At 43.3% G+C, this 23,508-nt stretch overlaps 1 protein-coding gene across 1 annotated transcript in view; it reads right to left on the reverse strand.

Moving 5' to 3' along the window:
• The window catches only part of MTR (5-methyltetrahydrofolate-homocysteine methyltransferase), a 67,656-nt gene that overhangs the window by 24,112 nt on the left and 20,036 nt on the right, over window positions 1-23,508 (reverse strand). The window contains exons 13-22 of the mRNA XM_080918300.1: window positions 21,921-22,033; window positions 20,029-20,169; window positions 17,084-17,269; window positions 13,453-13,632; window positions 10,317-10,433; window positions 9,626-9,766; window positions 7,931-8,020; window positions 6,660-6,812; window positions 4,049-4,156; window positions 3,119-3,219 (exon numbers count right to left, since the gene is read on the reverse strand). Coding sequence (XP_080774426.1) covers window positions 3,119-3,219; window positions 4,049-4,156; window positions 6,660-6,812; window positions 7,931-8,020; window positions 9,626-9,766; window positions 10,317-10,433; window positions 13,453-13,632; window positions 17,084-17,269; window positions 20,029-20,169; window positions 21,921-22,033 — 1,330 coding nt within the window. The remainder of the gene's footprint in view (window positions 1-3,118; window positions 3,220-4,048; window positions 4,157-6,659; window positions 6,813-7,930; window positions 8,021-9,625; window positions 9,767-10,316; window positions 10,434-13,452; window positions 13,633-17,083; window positions 17,270-20,028; window positions 20,170-21,920; window positions 22,034-23,508) is intronic.

Genomic DNA, 23,508 nt, shown 5'->3' on the forward strand with positions numbered 1-23,508 from the left:
AACTTGAATGGTGGGCATAACCAGCTCCTGAGCAAGTTGCCACCTGACTTCCACAAGCACTCGTGTATTATACACATATGCATATTGTTTTAAAAGTGGAGGGAGGGAGAGAGGGAAAGAGAGAGGGGGAGTATGCATTGTACTTGGGATTCAAATTCAGGAAAAAAAAATGTTACAAAACATGAGTTACTAATGGTATCCAGTACTATTTTAAATTACAAAGAATTTAGAAAATAGACAATAATAATTCTTTTTCTCTTCAGAAGAATCACAGAGAAAAGCAAAATTGTGCAAATACCCAAGATGACTTAAGCCTCCAAGAATGAAATACCACTCAAGCATAAAAAGAATGAACTTTATCATTTGCAGGAAAATAAATTGAGCTGGTGGTCATTATGTTAAGTAAAATAACCCAGACACAGAAATATGATCTCTCTCTCTCAAATAAAGAAACTCAAGAGTTGACCTTGAAGTATGAGAAAGTTGAAGAGTAACACAAAGTAACAGAGATAAGCAGGATGAGGAGGAGGGGAATAAAGGGCTCTCGTGCTCCACAGCAGGGCAGCTACCTCTATACATAACCTACTGTGCATTAATGACAAAGAACAGGAAAGAGTGAGTCCTCCGGTTCTGTAAGGATACACACGGCAACTGCTAGATGAATATACATTGTATACATGTGTTTTAATGTCATACTGTGCTTTATAAATATGTATCTTAGGAATATATATTTGTTAACTAAAAATAGGAGAAAGAGATGGAGGCGGGAAAGGAAGGGGTACAAATGCTGTCACTTCCTGACTGCTGTCCCTGCAATACACACATCCCACCACTAGAGTCCCTTCTTTCTTTCTTCTTCTTCCTTCCTTCCTTCTTCCTTTGTCCTCCTCCTTCTTCCACTTGAGGTTAAGTTAAGCAGTACTCACAGGTCCTATTACTGCTGCTCTCCCTTCTCCTTTTCTCCTTCTACCCCATCCTAAATCTAGATCATCTGAAGTCAGAATATCCATCCTAATCTAGACCATACCTTCTGGTAGCAACCTACACGAAAGGACACAGAAGAAAGCTTTTGTTCTTTGCTTGCCCAGGCTGGCATGGAACTCACTATGTTGATCCACCCACCACCTCTGCATTAAGTGGTATTTAAACCTATGGGATTAAATACATGCACCATCACATCTAGCCCAGTTTTACTTTTAAAAACTAAATTCTTGAAAGCCCTTTCTTCAGAATATGAAAAGTGAGAGGCCTCTACAAAACTAGTAACCATGAGGTACTGAGGAGAGACTAAGTTAGCATGAGCTGCCCTTGAGGTACAGTAGTTTTTTCCTCTGACAGGCAGACTTTCTTACATAACGGGTGTGAACTGAGGAAAAGTACATTACTGTCTTTTCCATAGCTGAAAGACTGTCTCTAAAATCAGCTATCATGTAATCAATTATCTGATCAAAAATACTTCTGAATATTCCAACTTTATTCTCAATGGAAATTTTGAATATTAATGAATCCATACATTTAAAATGGATGCAAGTCAAAATAATACTGGCAAGTAAGTGACACCATGGAACAGAGGCTGACGTTTCACTTTAATGAACAGTAAGTAGGTAGTGGAAACTGCAGTCCTGTTTTCAAGGCTTGGAAAGAATGCTGCCTTCAAGACAGAGGCTGGGAAGAAAGGTAGAAAGACTGGCCATGGGAAAGCTGCCCCGACACCGCCAGCCTCTGCATTCCTGATGGAATCCAGGCAGCGTTCCCGAAGAGACGGGTCAGGTGTTGGGAGGAGAGAGGCTGAGAGGCCTCACTACTAGCTCACAGCAGTGAACAGAACACAAGGGCCCTCGCACCAGCAAGCTTCTCCACCCGAGAAAGGCACAGTGGAAAGCAGCCCTCACTCCAAAGGACCGCTGACAGAACACTGGGACCGGGTGGGACACTAGTGACATTTTCACTGAAACATATTGTGAATCAGGGAAAATGTAAACAATATAAACCATTAGCTTATTGGAAATAACACTTAGAAAATTTATTCGTTGTTGAGTTATCAAAAGGGAGTTTTACCTTCATATATCATTCCAAATACTACTTCATCATCACTGTGATGGCTAACCTTGGTTGTCAACTTGACTACAATTGCAAGTATCTAAAACCCAAGCAGCTGGGTATAGTTGTGAGAGACTTTTCTCGGCTAGATCATTTGAGGTGAGAGAACCACCCTAAGTCTAGATCATTTGAGGTCAGAGGATTCACCCTAAATCTGGCCATTCTTTCTTAGTGGCAGCCCACACAGGACACAGAAGGAAGCATTTGCTTTCTGTTAACATTCCCTCGCTCTACTTCTTCAGGATTCCAAAGTGGACTGAAACTAGCAGCTCTTTAGGACCCCTCCCAGAAACTCTAGCACCAGATTGTGATTTCTAATACATCCAGTCTGGATGACTGAATCACTGCTGGATCCTGGCCTTTCTGTCAGGAACCATGACTGTTACACTGCTTGGGTCACAGCCCGTTAGCCGCTCTAATGAGCCCATCACTAATAGACACATATTACCATATTCTGCCAGTTCTGTCCCTCAGAGAACCCCAGTCACCAAGAGACACAGAGGCAGAGAGACAAGTAAAGATAAAGCCTTCCTAGAAAGCCCATGTTGCCAACGCTCCTGAGCACCCTGGTGGAAAAGGGCACGTGCTAGCCAGGAAAAGCCTGATGAGCATTAGAGAGTGACCACGTCCAAAAGACTCCTGGCTGCCTGTACCCTGGAGATTACTTCCCATTCTCTGTCCTTTAACGAATACCTAAGACAGTCATAATTATGAGCCTACAAAACAAAACAAACACCCACCTCATCCATGGCCATGCCCATCCCTTTCACCCAGTAAAACGTTTACATTCCTCTTTTTTAAATTAATTAATTATATGTAAGTACACTGTAGCTGTCTTCAGACAGAAGAGAACAACATATCCCATTACAGATGGTTGTGAGCCACCATGTGGTTGCTGGGAATTGAACTCAGGACCTCTGGAAGAGCAGTCAGTGCTCTTAACCACTGAGCCATCTCTCCAGCCCTACATTCCTCTTTTAAACACGAAGGAATTAGAAGAAGTGAGATCTCGACTTACCTGAAATTATTACAGCCCAGCACCACACCAACTATGTTCTTGCCGATGTCATGCACGTCACCTTTAACAGTGGCCAGCACAATGGTGCCTTGGTAAGGGTCCTGTAAAGTGAGGCAAGCAGCTGAGCGTGCATAAGGGGTCACCAGGGAAGGCCATCTGTTTCTCAAGAGCCACACAGATGTTGGCAGAACCATCTCAAAGGTACACTGGGGACCCAAGTAACACTCTCTACTTGAAGCTCTGTGCCTCCCACAAGTTCAAAGGAGGCCTCCCTAGCATGTTAGCACAGGGATTTCAACCAGGCTCATAGGTTCTAGCATCTGAAACAGAGTCAGCAGCCACATACAGAAACACTCCTACAGCTAAAGACCACGTGTCTTTAACCCTGAAACTGCCAAAGTGTATTACTGAGAGTTGAAGAGAAAGAGAGGAGTCAGCTAACTGCAGATTACCTCAGATTTTGAAAGAGAACAGTTTCCCTAGAAAAGCTCGTTTTTACAGTGACAGCAACAAGAAAATGGGAAGAAAAGCTACGCAGACAAGCATCATCTCTTTAAGCCAACTGCAAAGATTAAGAATTTAGAATTCTAGTATCCAGTGTTGTCTGAATTTCACAGGGCTCTAGCTAAAGTAGAAAGTCTGATGGCTGATCCTGGTGATGTAGCCAGCGGATGAACAGGCCCCACGAGTGGTACAAGAGCACAGAGTATTCGGGAAGGGCCTTCTAAAGGCAAACCAGCCTCCTCCAAACTTGACCCAGCAGGGGAAGTACCGGCTGGGACAGGCCTGAGTTCAATCCCCTGAGCACACAAACAGGGAAAGGACAGCACCCCTACATAAAAGCTTTACTGATGGTGTTCCCAACCTCAGGAAAACAAGTCTTCCTGGCCAGCTCCTGAAAAGGCTCTAGGCCTGGACTAAATGACTTGCCTCTTCTTCAACCGAACCATTAAGCACTCTGGCTTCTTCTCTTTCTTTTTCCATGAAAGGAATAAGGTGGCCAACAGCCTTCTTCATGACACGGGCTGACTTTATAACCTGGAAAAAAAGCAGAGTTGGGCACCATTAGCAAACCATCACATGACTGCCGATGCCGACCGGTGAAGCTTTAGGACCACTTAAGAATCTCTGATTTGACTTTCCCAGATTTCTACAGTGAACAGGGTACAGATAAGGGATAAGGATAAGGTGGGGAATGACAATGAGGAACAAAGGTTAAAATTTCTGTTTCTGAACTTTGCTTGGTAGGTTGTTTTTCTGCCTAAAGTCCTTTTACTGTGTCTCTGAATTCTATGCATCTTTTAAGTTTGTTTCAATACCATTCATCCCAGCATCCTATAATCCTAAGGCTTTTATCTCACTTAAAACTGAGTTTACGAAGAGGCCCTTTGAGCTTCTGACATACGTCAAAGCCCCTTACCTAAATGCTCATCAAGAATTTGCTAAAATGATAGTTTTAAGTACTTGCTATAATGAAGAATTCTGCCTTTACTTAAAACATACTATTTAAAGTCCCAATATTTAAAAGAGTAACATTTTTTCAAAATATGCATTCTTTTTCTTTTTTTTTTCTTCTGCGGTATAGCTTTAATGCTCTCGAGAGGCAGAGTGTAAGCTTGCAACACGTGAAGACGAAGACCAAAATATGCATTCTTAAAGATGACCACTGGCTTGTCAAGACAAATATTAGAACTAACATTACATTTATCTCAGGTGGGCACTAAGGTAAGAGGTGGTATTGGTGTCAATAGCCAGCTTTGACATCCAGGGGGTAAACTGAGGCAGGCAGCAGAAGGAAAGGAAGTTCAGATACTGACTGGGGTTGCTAAAAATGGCAGTCAGTGACTAAAGAAATTATTCAGCAGACTTTTCTCTGAGGGAACAAAGCTTAATGTACTGGGGCTGGCACTCCCTGTGGCCACTGAGAACTCTGAACTTTTTCGATTCCTTGGGGCCAGAGAGAAAGAAAAGGAAAGAGAGATAACTCAAACACACTCAAACACACACATACACACTGAGTAAATGAAGCAAAAGGCAGACTCCAATAACGTTGTACATACAAATACATACATTCATGCAAACAGACAGACAGACACATACGTATTCACACATAGATTAGATGGAGCAAAGCTCCAGCAAGCAGGCTCCAAGCATTTCACACATACACATATGTAATATACACACACAACTGGTGGATGACACAGGCACCAACACATACCCAGACAAGCTTTACAAGTATACACACATACAGATTTGGTGGATGGAACAAAGACCCAACATATTCTCAAATAAACACATACATGTATACATACATACATGGAGGATAGAAGGAACAAGTGTCAAGTTTATTCTTTCTCTCACGGCTTATATATCCCAGCAAAATCTTTCAAAAGTATAAAATCATAATGTGATTACGAATTAAGTTTTTTCTAATAAATGACAAAAAAAAAAAAAAAAAAAAAAAAGCCAGTATGTTCCCCAATAGCTTTACAAGAAACCACATTACAAACTATAGGTAAAGAAAACAAATGATTCCCAAGAATTCACACACATCTGTAACTAAGTAGCCTGCTATAGATTAATAAAGTTTGAGCGAGCAAGGTAGTCTTCTCAGCCGTTTCTCTTACTGGCAGGCAGCAATTTGCAGTTACAAAGAAATGATTAAATATTTTATTACCAACCTTTAAAAGTAATCTTGTAAGAATCTTAAAAGAATCACAACCCTGAACTTTTATATAAAAATGAGTCACATCTACTTTAAATCCTAGAATGCATATCTACTCATCAGTAATTCTTATTAAGTCATATCAGGAAGCTGAGGACAAAATTGGGTGAATGACACCAGTCATCACAGTCCTGCCTCAGTGACAGTCACAGAAGGCAGAGCTGCCATTGTCCTTGTTCCCTGAGGGGTGCCTTTCTGAACTTTAAGTTACTCCCTAAGATTTTCTACATCAGAGTCAGTAGTAAAAACATCTTAGCCCTGCTTCACTAATTTCCAAAGGCTTTCCAGGAGCAGTGGTCACAACCTGAAGTTCTTTCCTAGGGTAGTGACTGAACCATTGATCTGCTCCAGCTGCCATGCTGGAGATCAAGTGTTACTGTGAGTGCTAGAAATCCTGCCCGGTGAGGAGCTGGATGCCCCCTTAGAGGTTTTATACAATTCAGATTAAGAGGGATGTGTGGGCAGCAAGCAGAGCAGAATTCGGTAGCAGCATAAAGTCCTCAGGGTTGAGCCTCAACCGAGGTACACCCGTCACGGCTGGGCTAACTGGTGGGCTGCATTCCATGAGTTCCAAAGCCATCTGTCACTTCCTGCATGGCCCTGGGCAGTATGGAAATACAGAACATGCAGACTGTGGTGCTAAGAATGTCTGCAAGCTTTCTAACCTATATACACTGTGAAGACGGACTGGCCTAGCAGTGACCAGATAATGCTTTCAAGCACTGTCTATACTGCAGCCTCGGAAAACACTCGCACGCGCTATTTACTGTAAAACAGAAAAAAGGAAATGTTAAAGTTTCTCTCTGTTTTGCCAACCTGAGGTAGAAACATTTTTCCAGCTCCAAAAAGATCACCAACCACTTTCATGCCATTCATTAGGGGCCCTTCAATTATATTCAGAGGCCGCGGGTATTTTTCCCGGTTTAACCTGGCTTCTTCAGTGTCTTCAACAATGTGCTTTTCAATGCCCTTAAAAGAAAAAAACAAAGAAGTAGGGGAAGCGAACAAACAGATTTTATTAAGGCCAAAAACAAAGAATGAATCCCACAGATGCTTAAGAAGGTGAATCTCCGCACCAGCCAGCCAGAGTCTGAGCCCTTGTTCTCATCACCAACACGGGCCATTTATGAAGTTTTGGTTTCCTCACTCACAGAATCACAGAAGTACCAACTTCATGTTTTTTGACAATCACTGTGATGTAACTTATCAGCGGTGCCTAGCTAATAACAGGAAGCAAGTACACAGGGAAAACGGGGTCTGAGTGAAGACTAGGAATGTAGCTCAGTAGTAGAGTATGTGCTTAACATGTGTGCAAGTCTGGGTTCAAGCCTTAGCAACTGGTCACGTCTATGAAATCAGTAGGGTAGTTGCACATCTTTAATTCTTGCATTCAGGAGGCATTGGCAAGAGGATCTCTGTAAGTTGAGGGCTGACACAATAAGGTCCTATCTCAAATAAATAAATAAGTCTGAATCTTCTCTCACTGTAACACTTCTTGGCTAGAACAGGATTCAACACTTTAAAGATTGTTAAAATATGAAATTAAAAAAATAACAGCAACAAAACCAAAGTAAAACAAAGAAAAACAAAAAACAAAAACAAAGCACCATGGAACTTTCCTTCCCTGACTTGCCTGGCCATGGTTTACAAGCCTTCCTCCGAAGCCCAGAATTCTCAAGAATCGGAGGACACAAACAGTTGAGAAATTGAAATATATGACTCCCAGGAGAATTAAAAACTGAATTCTTGAGCAAGAGAAAACACTCTGGACTGTCTCAGACTCACTACAGGACTAGGGAAGAGTCCTTGACCTCAGAGCTACTAACTGGGCAGGGCAAGTCCTTGCTGTGTGTGTGAGCCTGTCTTGTACACTGCAGCCAGAGTTCCAAAGCATCTGCCACACCCATCTATGAAAACGGAACACACCATTAGATACTGTTCAAGAGCTCAGGGCACTGGCACACAGACATCTCCAGGTTAAAACTCAAAAGTGAAACGTCTAGGGCATCCCCTCCCAACTACTGCCAGCAATGGCACTGGGAGCCAGAGTGAGTCCCCGGGCTTCCGGGACAGGCTCTGGCGCTCACCTTCACAAGCGCATACTCCAGACGCTCTTCAATGGAGCCACTCCTCCACTCGTCTGTCTGCACCATTTTCTTCCCTCCTTTGCCGTGAGTCTGAATAAAAATTAAGACAAATGGTACACAGTGAACTCTTTGCAGAAAAAAAAAAAAAAATCAGTGTCTTAGTCTTCGAGTTCCCAGACCCCAGGGTGTTCAGCATGAATCAGGACTGAAATAAGTGGTGAGAGAGAAAAAGATATATTTTAAATTTGAACTTTCAGTAGAGGAAAGTAATGGTTCTTTTTATTTTCTTTCCTTCTTTCCTAAAACTTAACTGACATCAACATCACGCACACAACTGATGAGCTGGAAGCCATGAGCAGTAGTGGACACTCCTATTCCCAGCATTTGGGAACCTGACGCAGGGGGATTCTGAGTGCCAGGCCAACATACACTACATAATAAAACCCTGTCTCAAAAATACTAAAGGAAGAAAGGCTAGAGTGAAGGCAGAATGTTCCTGGAGGTGGACACACTGGGCGGCGTGAGGTCATCCACATCAGGTTTGTACCACGTCATAAGGAAGGGAGAGGAAAACATAGGGAAGGGGACGTTCTAAGAGTGCAGGATGTGTAACAGCCACATGGAAGTTTGAGGGGACAGAACAACTCAGACACTGATGAAGGGCTTCAGGGAACATGAGTCTCCAGGGAAGAAACTCAGAGAAGGAATGAAGACACAATGCAAGCAAGTATCCTGGCACACTTTTAAAGTAGATTAAGCTACTTTATGTTTCCCTCCAGGTCACAGAATTTCATCCTGGACTTTAGCCTTCAGACAAGTGCAGCAAGGGCAAAGACAGTATTCAAAGTTCTGTAGCCAGACTCAAACTCCAAGTACTGTTTCTAAAGGAAACTCAGTAGAAGGAAAATGTGACCTGTAATGAAGGCCTGATAACAGGGAGAAAGACAAATATAAAGCCATTACATAACAATGACTATGAAGGACAGAATTAGGAAGAATGCTTTTTTAAATTCTCTATTATTATTATTATTGTTGTTGTTGTTGCTATTATTTGTATGTTTTCTGAAGAGAGAACAGCATAGAGTTGACATAGAGTTGGATGGATGAGAAAATAGAGAAGATCTAAGAGGAGGTGAAAAAGGGGAAGCTGTGATCAGAATATATTGTAGGAAAAAATTATTTTCAATAATATATATATATATGCACATACAAATATATATATATTAAAAATGACTAGAAGTAATAAAATCTCATCCTGTAATGGTTAACTTCAGGGGGTAAGATTGTAAGTAATTTTTTTCTCTTGACTACTATATTCTGTGACTTTTTTATTTTTTAAGATTTATTTATTTTATGTGTATGAGTTCACTGTAGCTGTCTTCAGACACACTGGATCCCATTACACATGGTTGAGTCACATGGGAAGAGCAGTCAGTGCTCTTAACTGCTGAGCCATCTCCCCAGCCCATGACTTTTCTACAACTTAATGTGACCTACTTCAAATTCAAAAGTCTGGGCTCAGAACACTAAAGTGGCCTAGATCAGGTCTATTCCTCCCTCCTCGTCCTCCTGCACCACCATGATGATGATGACCGATGACCCAGAGAGACCTTTGCTCCTACTCTACCGTGAGGGTCCAGTAACTGCCAGTGAGTGATGAACTCTAAGGTAGGAAAGACACCCTGGACACTTTACCTGGGCATATCGTAAGAGTTTCTCAGTAGCCTCAGAGTCTTTGTTCCAGATGAGGTCTTCACAGAGCTGAAGGAGGTCCTTATGGATGTCATCGTACACAGGGAGGCTGCCGGCATTGACTATCCCCATGTCCATACCAAACTAAGGGCAATAAAAAGGAAAATGAGGATTTTCACTGATACCCTAAATCAGGGCTCAGAGAACAACTTTATAACATGATTAGTCACTATTCAACTCTGCTACAGTCTAGAAGCAGCCCTAGACAGGACACAGGTGAAAGGGTGGGGCACTCTGTTCCACTGACGCTTCACTTAAAGGAGACAAAGCAGGCCGGTCATCCTGAAGGACTTATTTTGTAAGCCCTACTCTCAGTCAAAGTTACCGTGCATCATTTTTGTTTCAATTATTTGAAAAATCTTGTGTGTGCACTTATGATGCATACACATACCATGGCACATGGACAACTTTGAGGACAACTTTGGGCGTTGGTTCTTGCCTTTCATTGTTTGAGCCGGTCTCGCTCTTGTTCACCACTGGACATGCTTGTGCTACAATCTTCCAAGGAGTCTGTCTCCATCTCTTTCTAGAGTAGGAGCTACTACTACACTGAAGTTTCACACAAGCAAGTCCCTGGGCTTGTGCTGTGAACACTTTTCCCACAGAGCCTAAGTCACACTTGGTCTCAGCATACCTTGATCGCATGATAAAGGAAGACACCGTGCATTGCTTCTCGAATGGCTTCCATCCCTCGGAAGGAGAAGGACAGGTTGGAAAGACCTCCACTGATTCTGACTCCTGGTAATGTTTCCTGGCAAGAATGTAAAAGCAGGAAAAGAGTTTCACAGTTTACAAAAGCCACCATCAGCCATACCTTGTAAGCTTTATATAAAGGAAAAGTAAAAAAGCAAGAAAGTCCAAAGTGGCTAACTCAGAGCTTGTTACTGGACAGAGCCCAGCCCTCCACGGTACTGGGCCATGCCCTACGGTTCCTCTTTTATCATGTAAACCCACCACCGTTTCAATGTCCTAGAGGCACAGCGCAAGTAGCTTTTCCTGCTACATTTTAAACACTGCAGGAAAAATACAAAATGCTATTTTACCTGTGACTACCTCTGTAATTACCATGGTAATGTATAATGGTGAAAGTTACATGAAATATTTGCTGAATAAATGACGGGGGAAAAGAGACAGAAAGCAAAAGATTAGGTGCCTGTATCTGTAAATGTATATACATTCCTGACCCTTCCAAAGCTGGAAGGATTTAATAACTTAAACGAACAAGCTCTCTATTCATCACGACTTGACAAAATGTAGAACAAAGGCAGCTGAGGTGCCTGTGACAAGACCAAACATTAGCCATGACAACTACAGTGACTCTCACTACAGGTACAGGCCTAAGTGTCCTGGGAAACAGCCGGCCTCTGACTACGCCATTCTACGCCTAGACACACTCCAGAGAAACTCAGGCACACATGATTAACTTGTTAGGTTGATGCAAAACTAACGATAAGTTTTCAATGTTGAAATTTGTTCCTTAATGTTGAAATACATTCTTGATCAATTTCTATTTTAATGTGCGGTCCTGCTTTATGAGTTTCTCCTAATGATTTATTACTTGCTGTGAAGTTTTTCCTTATCTACCATATTTATATCACTAAACAACATTCGGCCATTTTTCAAGAATCTTGATAACGTTTTGCATGGAAAAAATATGCACAATCATTAGGACAGAGAAAGTTCTTGACTATAAAAACATATTTAGTGCATGTATTCATTTGGAGGATACACAGACAAGCCAGAATATGTCAGGAAGTCAGAACACAACTGGCAGGAGTCAGTTCACCTCCCCATTATGTTGGAGCTGGGAATCAAATTCACATCGTCATGCTTAGCTGACACCAAGCACACTGACCTGCTGGACCATCTGGCCAGCCTGCAAAACACTTATTTTTTATGCTAAAAATAAAAATTATTTCTCATTGGCAAAACCAAGTTGACTATAATGATTCCTATTCTGATTAATAAAGAAATGTTTGAGCCTAGTTGTGATTTAAAATTCACTATCTGGGAGCCATGGACAGTGGCACACCTCTGAGCTCAAGGCCAGCCTGGTCTACAAAGCAAGTCCAGGACAGTCAGAACTCTGTTGTACAGAGAAAACCTGTCTCAAAAAAACAAACAAAAAATTTCACTATTCATAACTACAATTAATTTTACACCAACCTAATAGAAGAACTCTCACAACAATACTGCTCAACATACCCGTTATCTGTGGACCAGTTATCTGTGGCTAGTTGTGACACAGGGAAACCGCAGCATATTAAATACTAATAAAAACGAACAAATGTAGCTATAGCAACAACACAGATGAAACTTAAAATGAGGCTGATGTGGGCCTGGTAGCACTGAAGAGGGGGTTGGGCAGGAGGCTGGTAAGTTTAAACCATCCTAATACACAGTGAGAGCCTCTGTCCAATAAAAAAAAAGTTGATTAACATTTTATGACTTGAATAACATTAAGCTCAAAGAGGCCAGCTCTTGCTATGTAGGCATACAGCTGATTTTTGAGAGTCCTTGGTAGACTAGATCAGAATTCTGAAGGCCTGCTCCTGACATAGAAACTGGGAGCTCTGGTCATCAACATACAACTCTGTTCTGAGTTTCTGGGGTAGAGATGGTGGAGGGTTAAGAGTGCACACTGCTCTTGTAAAGCACAAGAACACACATCGGGTAGCTCACAATAACCTCTGGTGCCAGTTCCAGGGAATCCAACATTCTCTGGCTTCCTTTGGCACTTAAACACACATGTAATACACACAAACTCAACCAGGAACAAATACATATACATAAATACAAATAAATACAAAGAGTCCTCATTTGGGGCCTGGAGAGATGGCTCAGTGGTTAAGAGCACTGACTGCTCTTCCAGAGGTCCTGTGTTCAATTCCCAGCAACCACATGGTGGCTCACAACCATCTGTAACGGGATCTGATGCCCTCTGCTGGTGTGTCTGACGACAGCAACAGTGTATACATAGAAAATAAATCTTTATTAAAAAAGAAAAACCAAAACTCCCTATTTAATGTGCACCTTAAATATTAACACAGAATTCATGGCCAGCACCCCTGTGGCTTACATCTGAATAAGGCTAATCCAACAAGCATTTTGTCCACAGGCACACCACAGCTTCCTGTGCCTGTGAACACAGAAAGCACTACCATCGGGACTGAGGACATTGTCAAAAGGGGAAATCACAAACAAAGAGCAGGGCAGTACAGAGGGCACTGATGGAACTAAGAGGACACCTGCTCACAGAGCAAGAGCTCCTCATCTGACATGTGAGGAAGCCTGCAGAAAAGCAGCATGGATACCGACTCAGCTACAAACTAAAACTTAGAACATACACTGGCAAGCACAAAAAGCCATGGATGATAATATAAACTGAACATGCATATAAGTAATAAATCGCCAAAAAAAAAAGTCTCAGAAAGAGTTACTTTATGAAATTGAGAATAAGGTATATCCAGAAAAGGAGAGCTATATGGGACAGAAGCCTCACACCACTTCAGAAAAATGAAGCTACTATACAGTTCATAACTACTTATCTCCTATATAGACTATAAGTTTTATATATTCTCGTGTGTGTTACACAACACAATATAATAGCATTATATAAAAGATACAGTCCCTCCATTCTAGAAAACAGTTTGCTAAGGACAGGATGTTACTACTCTCAGCAAGTCAGTATGTGTCAGGTGTAGGCATGCAAGTCAAGATGACACACTTGAGCTGTATTTTTGGTAAAGACAGCAAATATCCAGACTCACCTTAATGACTCTTGTTGCATGAATAAAATTAATAGCATACAGGTTATGCTCTTCCATTCCGGTCCCAATGGTAAGGATGTTGGGGTCAAAGATGATGTCATTTGGATTGAAGCCCACGTTTTCCACAAGTAGATGGTAGGCTCTGGTGCACACATTGACTTTAACATCTGTTTCTGTTGCCTGAGAAATGAGCAGAAACGTAATTTACATGAAAAGCAGAGTGTTATCTATGAAAACGGCCTATGTCACTCATCAAAGCCACTCGAATCTCAACGACTGAATTTCTTCTAAAAGCAAATATCAAACCTCTAGGTGTTCATCAACTTATCTCAGAACAAAATCAGTTAAGGATTTTACATTTTCAATATAATAATTTCACTCCTTGTATAAGAATTTCATTTATACGTGATATACTAGCCAAGTGGCTTTCTAAAGACAAATGTGATTTAAAAAACTAAGCTCTGCTACAGACAGATTAGAAAGTAAGCAGCTGAATATCAGACATGTCTTTCTAGCACGTGAGCTGGTGAGGCAGAACTATGGCGGGTGGGGCCATGCACGCATGAGTGCCAGGCCTCTGTGGGCCACACTGGGAAAGAACCCTCTAAGTGCCCCACCTCTCCTGACCTGCCAGTAAGTGCCCACTGCTCACAAACACTGCTGTTGCTTTCTTGGGTCTTGTAAGGCAGACTCAAAAACTTGCATTTACTGCCCACACCCACATGCTTGTTACCATGTGTCTCAAGCTGCAACTACAAATCAGTTCTGGAAAGCAGAGACAAGTGAGTTTCTTAAGTTCCAGTTCAGCCTGGACTACATAATGAGACCTTGTCTCAAAACAAAAACAAAGCTAGAAAAATGGATTAACAGTCAAGACCCAACTGCTCTTCTAAGACCCAGGTTTGGTTCCCATCACCCACAGGTAGCTCGCCACTTAAATTCCAGAAGACTGGACAGCCTCTTTCTTCTGGTCTACAGACACTGCTTGCCAAACATGCACATACGGGCAACTTCCGTACATATAAAATAAATAAAATCTACACATTATCATCCTCCTCCCTCAAAGAACCCTAAAAAAGTAAACTCAGATCCAGCAAGGCTCACCCGCCCTGCTCCTCAGCCTGTCATACTCAGCCAGGACCTCTACCTCCACCATGACTCCACCCTTTGCCCTCACTCCCTCTACGATGTTCCTAAAACCTGCCATGCTGTAGCAACCTCAGCGCCTTTCCATCTCTTACAACCCAACCCAGACCACGCAAGGCCTAACTGAATTTCACAGCTAACACGTACGGAATCAATTATCCCTTCAGAATCTGCCATAATCACTTCCTCCAAATTAGCACACCTCCTCCCTTCCCACCTTCTCCTTGCCTTGGGGCATCTCTTTCCAGATACATTAGTTTGGCAACTTTCTATTCTTGGTTATTTTATTATCTATACTAACTAGAATGTCAGTCTTACTGTATCCCCAAAGCCCAGAGCAGGGCCTGTTAGATTGTGTGCTCAATACCATGTTGAAGGGATGAGTGACTGAGTGAGTGAGTGTGTGAGTGACTGAGTGAGTGTGTGAGTGAGTGAGTGAGTGAGTGAATGAGTGTGTGTTATTTTACTCAGTGTTTCTTAACTTTGTCAAGAAAGCTGCCTTCAGATCAAACCTCCAAACAGCATATCCACCAAACTGCATTCTCAATTTCTGAGTATTGTTAACCCAGTGTGCTCTGAGGGTAGGCAGAAGAAAGAAACAGTAGTGTTTCTTACCCACATTTTTATATTTCATGGAACTAGTTACCTACTGTCACCTGCAGTCCAAAAATGATAAATGAAAGACCCTGAAAGTAACAGTTGCTAAGTTTTCAATTTCATGCCACTCTGAGGACTGAGAAGAAACCTCACACCTTGAACGGTCCTGCTCCATCCCACCTGGGACAGGAGTGAGGTTCTGTAGCATTTACAAACACATGTTCACACGATCCTTTTCTTACTCATTTCCTTTCAGACAGGGTCTCATTCTGTAGTCCTGGATGACCTGAAACTTGCCCTAGAACTCAAGAGATGCACCTGCCTGTGCCCCTAAAGTGCTGGAAACAAAGGAACTGCCACACCTGACGCATGGCCCTTGTTTTACGCGGTGACTCCTGAGCACAGAACTGGTGGTACTGACAAGCGGATACACCAGCAACAGCTGAAAAGCACCCTCTGCAAGTGCAAAGGGCAGAAGTCCAGTATGGAAATCTGAGAAAAACTGCCATTACAGAATACAGAATACATTTCCTGTCCTAAGCTCCAAGCTTTGTGTGCACACACAGAAAAATATATGGGCATGGCAGGTAAGGGCACATCATTGTGCGCACAATCACTCCGAAAGAACATAACAGTCACGAGGGTCGACTCTCAATGTGGAAAAAGACGTTCCTGAAAGTGTGTGCTTCAGTCTCCGGAGCCTGCTGGGTGGGAGGATGGCAGTTAGGATGGGCACACCAAGTCTACTGAAGACACCGCTCCAACTTTAGGGAGCTAGCCTCGGTAACCTCGATTGACTGGCAAACAAAGAAGGCACAACCTGGTCATTTATCTGAGCCAGCTGTGCACAGATAAATCCATCACAGATGTGATGGATAGAGTCGGGTATTGTTCCACACCAAAGACATCACGGACATGCTCCTAGGACAGAAATTCACTTCCAGGGCTAGAACACTGTGACCTCCCTACAACCTAGCCAGGCCCTTGTTACACTATTCTCATGGTATCTTCTACCCCAAGAACAGCAGCTAGATTCTGGCCACCAAGTAAAGAAAAAGACCAAAGAGTGAGGCCTAGTAGAGGCCTCTATAGGGAGCACATGCATAATTTTCGGCACTGTGAAACACACATGCTGGCCAGCCTCACACGCTCGGATGAAGCTCAGCAGAATGAGATGAAGGACCCCTCAGTTAGGCAGGGTTTTCAGCTTCCAGGGACTTTTGCTTGTTTGTTTCACAGTAATGGTATGAGACCAGCTGAGTCACAATCTGGAGACTGGCTCCAGCAACTCAGGAGCTCTTGGTAATGTTAATGTCCAGCCAACACTGAGAAGAACTTTTGCGGATGATTAAGAGGTGTGGCCTTGTTGGAGGAGGTGTCACTGGGTGAGGGCTTTCCCAGTTTGTGCGCTCTCTCGCACACCTTCCCTCCCTTGTAGGTGTGGATCAGAAGCTCTCAGCTATTGTTCCAGAACCGTGTCTGCATGCATGCCTGCCTACCTGCCTGCCTGGTGCCATGCTCCTGACCATGATGAACACGGACTCTAACGCTCTGCAACCATGAGCCTTTAAAGAACTGTTTGTAAGTTGCTAGGTCAAGGTGTGTTGTCATAGCAACAAGAAAGTAACTAAGATAGTAGTGTTCTACTACAGCAGTACAGAATGAATGGTCAGGAGCATTTCCTATTGAGGGGTCAGGGGAGAGAGAGAGAGATCCCTTTAGATGTAAAGAATCAAATTGTATGTGTGTGTGTAAATTTATATGCAAAGATAAGCATATGCACAGATTTGTGTGTGTACACACATAGCGATTTCAGACCTATTTTTTTCCCCTCACTGCTTTCTCACCTGGGTGACACAACAGTGCCAGCCCAACAGAAACCACTTACCTGTCCTTCCTCATCAAAAGCCATAACCACCACAGCAGCTCCGTACTTCTTGATCTTCCGGGCCTTCTCCAGGAAGTCCCCCTCCCCCTCCTTCAGACTGATGCTGTTGACGATGCACTTCCCCTGGCAGCATTTCAGCCCAGCCTCAATCACAGCGAAGCTGGAGGAGTCGATGCACAGGGGCACCTGTGGCAGAAGGACAGAAGGTCACAGGTTACCCATCACCACAAGTTCCCTTTGGGAGGTTCCAAACCCTCTAGTTCTTCTTTAGGGGAACAATAAACAAATTTAAGGGTTAGAAGTAGGATTTTAATATACTCACTTTGGAGTAAGATCGGCTCACAGAAGACTATGCATGGACAGACAGGAAATCCAAGAGGCTATGCCTAGTTTACACTTCCAAGCTCTTAACCCTAAGGCCAACACCTTCTCCACTTTCAAGCATTCTACTCTGACTCATATTAAGGTTGACTCTCTTGCCCTTTGGGAACGACCCTCGGGCCAAGTTACTCAAATTAAATCTTCTCTTTATAAAAACAAATTTCTGAGCTAAAAAAAAAAAACATTATTAGCAAAGAAAACCAGATCTAATCCTTTTCCCTCTGAAAGAGTAAAATTACAAACAACTAAGAGGAACATGAGAGACCACAGCGAATCCAGCGCCTGCTCCAGGACACTGAAGGAGTGACTCATTGCTCCAAAGAAACAAGCCTAGCGGAAGAGCTGCCTCGGGACTGTCATGGAGGGCAGCCAGTACCTGACTCCCTCCCTCTAAGGCACACAGGTCCTTGGCTTCACCATGCTCACCGAGATAATGATTAAACAAGTCACAAGAGGGCAGGAAAGGCTAGAACACAGCACAGCAGAGAACACGGAGGAAAGGGGTGGGTCTGTCTCAGCAACAATGCCAGATACTTGCGAGGCCCTGGTTTTGTCTCCCAACACCATAAACACACACGGGCTTATTAAACAGCATGACTGGTGGAGCTCTTGCAGAGATCCTCAGTTCATAAACTGGTGGCACAAACCTATAATCCTGGCAACAGAAGATGGACGTGGGAGAATAAGAGGTTCAAGACTATCCTCAACTACATATTGATTTCCAGGCCAGAGTAGAATATAAGACACCATTTCAAAAAAAACAAAACTCTACCAGTTTTGCTTTTCCTCAGGACATGAGCAGTGAAGAGCTTTGCTGGAAAAGGGTCAGACTGGGTGGCGGTAATTACCAGGCCAGTGTTTGGAAGAGCTTGCAAATAATTTTGGGGTTTTAAACTACTGCTGAAGATGTACTACTCATACTCCGGGTTTTTGGAGGCAGGGTCTTGTGGGAGTCTCATTATGTAGCCCACGCTGGTGTCCAACTGTGATCTTCCTTAGGCCCTCTGCTTAGAGCACTTCTTTATATTCTATCCTAATGGCTAAAATTTGGCCCCCAGCAAATTGAACAGTAGCTAAAAACCAGGAGAGGTCAGTGGTTGCTGCATCAGAGCACTAATGAGCTCTTGCAGGGCATAAGGTCCAAGTTAACAAGAGGCTCACCACCCAATCCATGAACTGAGTGAGTACTTTAGAGATGAGGAGGGGAGCCAGCACCAAACGCTCCTCAGAGTGCTCGATGCTACAGAGAAGCAGGCTTCTTCCCACGCAGCCCTGCCCCCACCCCACCCACTCGAGCTGATCTGAACCTGACAGTCCCAAAGGGTGACTCCCAGAAAAGTAGAAGGGCTTTTAGCAAGTTTAGGACACAAATGGAAAATGGGCAAATATAATTTTACAGCTTACTATGGGCTTCTCTTAAGCTCCTGCTAGGCCTAATTGTTTTTATGACATCTAAACCTAAAGATATGAAACTCTAGAAACAGTTTCTTTAAAGCAAAAAGCAAACAAAAACCCTTAAAAGTCCATCAGAGTAGATGCAACAGGAATTCAAGGTCAACCTTGGCTAAATGAGGAGTTTGAAGCCAGTCATAGGTGCTACAGTAGACACCCATCTTAACAACCAGAACCAACACACACACACACACACACACACACACACACACACACACATACTCGCATATACAACATGGCAGTCAAGTAATGGATGTTACAGATCAAGTCTCATAACTTGAGTTGAGAACCAGAACATACAGAACTTCATTTAATAACCCAAAAGTGAAATGAGGTTTAGTTTGAACCCTCTAAAACATTCTAAAAGGCAGATACAGAAAGACTTTCACCTTTTTGTAACATATTTTTTAAATGGCAGTGGCAGAGGCAGGCAGATTGTTTGTGAGTTCAAGGCCAGCCAAGGCTACACAGTAAGACCCTGTGTCAAAACCAAAAGCAAACATTTTTGCACATGTGCATGTCTGTGTCTGTCTGGGGGTCTGTATACACAAATGAAGGGGCGGAGGCAGAGTCCCCCTGGAGCTGGTGTTAACAGGCAGCTGTGAGCTTGCAGAAGTAAATACAGGGAACTAAACCCACGTCCATGTGCTGTTAATCAATGAGCTGTCCTTCCAACCCCTAACTTTCACCTTTTAAAGAACTAGTATAAACAAAGACAAGATACTTGATTGAACTGGTGTATGTCACTGTCTTAGTCTGAGATGCCTAACAAGGCCCTTCTTGCAGTAAGGAAGCCCTAACCGAGAGCTCTGTTTTCCATCATGGGAATAGCATCCCTCTGAGATACGATAGTCAGCTCTCAGACTGCAGACAATGGACAAAACTCAGTCTCTTGAAGCCTACTTCTCCCAGATGCCTGTCAACAGCCATGCTGAAGCCCTATCACTCTCCAAAATCTGCTTCAGGTGGACATCCTGCTTAGTTAAGAAAGCTCAGAATGAGAAGAGCACTGTACAGAAAAAGTGGACCAGTTCCTGTGGATGGGTAGACAAGGCTAAACGACCAACAGCAAGCCAGGTAAACACCCTTAATGATTGTAACCCTTGTACAACCTTGGCAATGTCAGGCTCGGAAGCAATGAAGTTGCAAAATTTGGCCATTGCACTGGGACCGTCCAGCATTCCATCGTCCATGTTGATATCCAACACCTGAGCTCCCATTTCCACCTGTACTTTGGCAATGCTCAGGGCTTCCTGGAGGAGGAATGGGAGAAACGTGGTTAGGAGATTTTTAGGCAGTTATTCCTCCCATCCCCGGAGGTCCCTTGTTACTGAAACAGACACACTGGCTCCAAGTGGGTCTGTCCCCTTCTGCCCCACACTCAACACTGACTAGGAACTCTTTCCACACAGCATCTCACTGCTTGGAGCCCACCCAGGCAGCTTACTAACATGTGGCAACCAACACCTGCGCTGAAAAAGACAACTCTAGAAGATGCCAAGAAACAGTAATTAGCAATTCCAAAAATGAGGCTAATTCTAACACTTGGGAGGCAGAGGAAGGCAGATAGATCACTGTGAGTTCAAGGCCAGCCTGGTCTACATAGTGAGTCCCACCAGGACAGTCAGAAGTACATAAGACCCTGTCTTGGGCAGAGGTGGGAAGGAGGGCTAACTTCATAGGCTAGAAATATGGTCCAAAGAGTAAGGACATTTAATGCACAACCATGAAGATCTGAGGTTGTATCTCAGGACACATGTAACAAGCCAGGTTTCCCACAGAATGCCTCCAACTCCAGCTCTAAGGAGTTCAATGCCCTTTCCTGCATGCACACACACACACACACACACACACACACACACACACACACACACACACACGTGTATAATAAGCTCACAATAAACACACAAAATAAGCATATTTATTTTTTTAAAAGACTAAATCTATTCTGTCCTGAAATTAAAAAAAAAAAAAAATCATTAAAACTCAAAGAACAGTTAAGATGGTTCTGGTAAAGGTACTTGATGCCAAACCTGACATTTGATTCCCAAAACACACACACACACACACACACACACACAGAGTTAATTAAAAGAAAAAACTTCTTTGAGACAGGGTCTTCACTATGTAGACCAGGCCAGCCTGAACTCAGAAAAATCTGCCTATGTCTTCCGAGTGTTTGGATTAAAGACAAGTATCACTATGCCCCACTTTAAAAATAAGAAGTCACAGTAAAAACAAAAAACAACCTAAAACCTCAACCATTTTCCTCCATTTTTAATTTCATATGTGTAGAAAGTAAACTCTATCCAGCTGTCTTGGGCACACACTATGTGAATTAAATTTGACTCATGTTCAGTAATACAAAGCTTGAAAATTCAGAGTTCTCACGGCAAGGGCCTGTTCGTTTTGGTTTGACCTACAGCTAATAGGATCAGCAATACCTCCATCAGTAAGCATCTGACATGGTCAGGTGAGCATGAACTCTGCTTGGGATGGGAGGAGCAGGGACGACTCAGCAGTTAAAAATACTTGTTCTCACAGAGGACCCAGGTTCAGGCCCCCGACCAACATAGCACTTCACAACCCTCTGCAACTCCATGTCCTGGGGATCCAATGCCCTCTTCTGGTCTCCATGGCAATAGGCACATACCTTTATATAAGCAAAATGCTCACATACATAATAAATAATTTTTGAAAAGGCCAAGGAGCTTTCACTTTCTGTAAAGCAGTTTCAGAGAGGCCAAAATGGGAAGTATTCCCAAATATCGAAAGATAACAATGAAAGACTAGGAGCTGGGTCCCTTCCAGTCGTCTCCATCCATGCCCCAAATGAGCAAGCAGTACCAACAGCAGCAGCTTCCAGTCTTGAGGAGCCTCCCCTCCTGCCAGAAGCTACTAGCACCCTCACATACTTCACTCAGCCCTGTGGTAGCACCGGCCAGAACACAACTCTGCTGACATGCAGTCTACCCGGAGGGATGGCAATGCCCGGGGGGCTCACTTCATAGTTTCCCGACATGATGAGCTTTGCAAATTTCCTGGATCCTGCCACATTGCAGCGCTCTCCAATGTTGACGAAGTTGGTGTATGGTCCAATCCTGAAGGGCTCTAAACCTTCAAAGGAGAAACATTTGAAAAATTCCTGAACATGCACATGGATGACAGGAAACAAAATATTTTCTACAAAAAAAAAGTCCATCCGAGCAGATGAGACAGGACATCTAACAGGGAAATGGGCTCGCCATCTTTCCTCTTCTGAATACTAAAAGGGCTACTGGTTGCAACAGCCAGATCTCCAGAGGAAGAAACACTTCCGAGCTCTGTGCTACAACTCCCCCTAGTGGGCTGAACCATACATCGCTGCAAATGAAGGAAAGTCATCTTTGCCCTGCAGAACTAGGGCTGGGGCAAGAGCCACGAAGAAACCCCCCATCAAAAGAGGACGGAGCTTGAGCAGGTCTTGCCATGCCGACCCAGCTGCTGTGAGTCACATGTGCAGCTACTGCTGTGTCTGGAAGCCCTGCTTGATGCTACCTGCAACCTCTGAAAGAGATTTTATTATTATTATTATTAAAAAGCCAAGGAGCTTTCACTTTCTGTAGAACAGCTTCTGTAGAACAGTAATGGCATCGCCCCTGGCACAGGGTAATTCAGAGGCCAAGTTTCTGACCCACTTTCCTCTGCAAAGCCCTAGGCCTTGGGAGGGAGGGGCCTGTCATGTCTCGTTTGTGGCTGGATGGGGGTAGGGGTAGGGTTCAAAAGTCCTACCATGAGCAGAGAAGCTACTGCCATCTGAAACGGGGAGGAGACGGAAATACAGTATATTGTTACCTTTCTTTTCAAAACTTGCTGGGTGACCCCAACTGAACTTGGGAGAGGGGAGAACACTAAACTTGGGTCAGAAGGGACAGCAGAGTAGAAAGGGTAGTTATTGGGAGACTTGGGACACCTGTCAATATGTTCAAAATACGTTGTATAAAATTCTCAAATAAAGAATATTGTAAAAAACCAAGCAAACAAACCAAAAATGAAATTGTTGTATCAAACATGGTGGTTCACGACTGTAATCCCAGCACTGTAGCTTGTAGGAATTTGAGGCCAGCATATATTACTCTGCGAAATTCTACCTTAAACTTTTTTTTTTTTTTTTGCTCCATCGGTGCTCAGTCAGAAATCAGCTTACAGATGAATGGATCAAATCTCTTCATCCATCCACAGTATATGTGAAAGGTTACTTCATCTCTTTCACTGAGAGACTACGAGCCTGAAACCAGCACTACCAAACTGGACGAGGGAGGACCCAGGAGTCACTGTGAGGCATCCAAGGCAGCCACTGGGCTTTTAGCATATTATTACTTTATTTGCTCAGGATTAATAGCATCTCCCCTGGCACTGGCTATATCAGAGGCAAGTACCAGATAATACACGTAGATGCATTACACTCAGGTAGAAAAACAACAACATAAAACTGTGGAGTGTCACGGAAGAGGTTCTCATACTGCCTTTACTTTAAAAGTTTTATAAGAAATAGTCTCCCTGAAGAGCCACAGGCAGGTCTGGGGACACATGGCCTTATATGTGTAGGATCA

This window comes from Micromys minutus, assembly GCF_963924665.1.
Source record: "Micromys minutus genome assembly, chromosome: 6".
Lineage (NCBI taxonomy): Eukaryota > Metazoa > Chordata > Mammalia > Rodentia > Muridae > Micromys > Micromys minutus.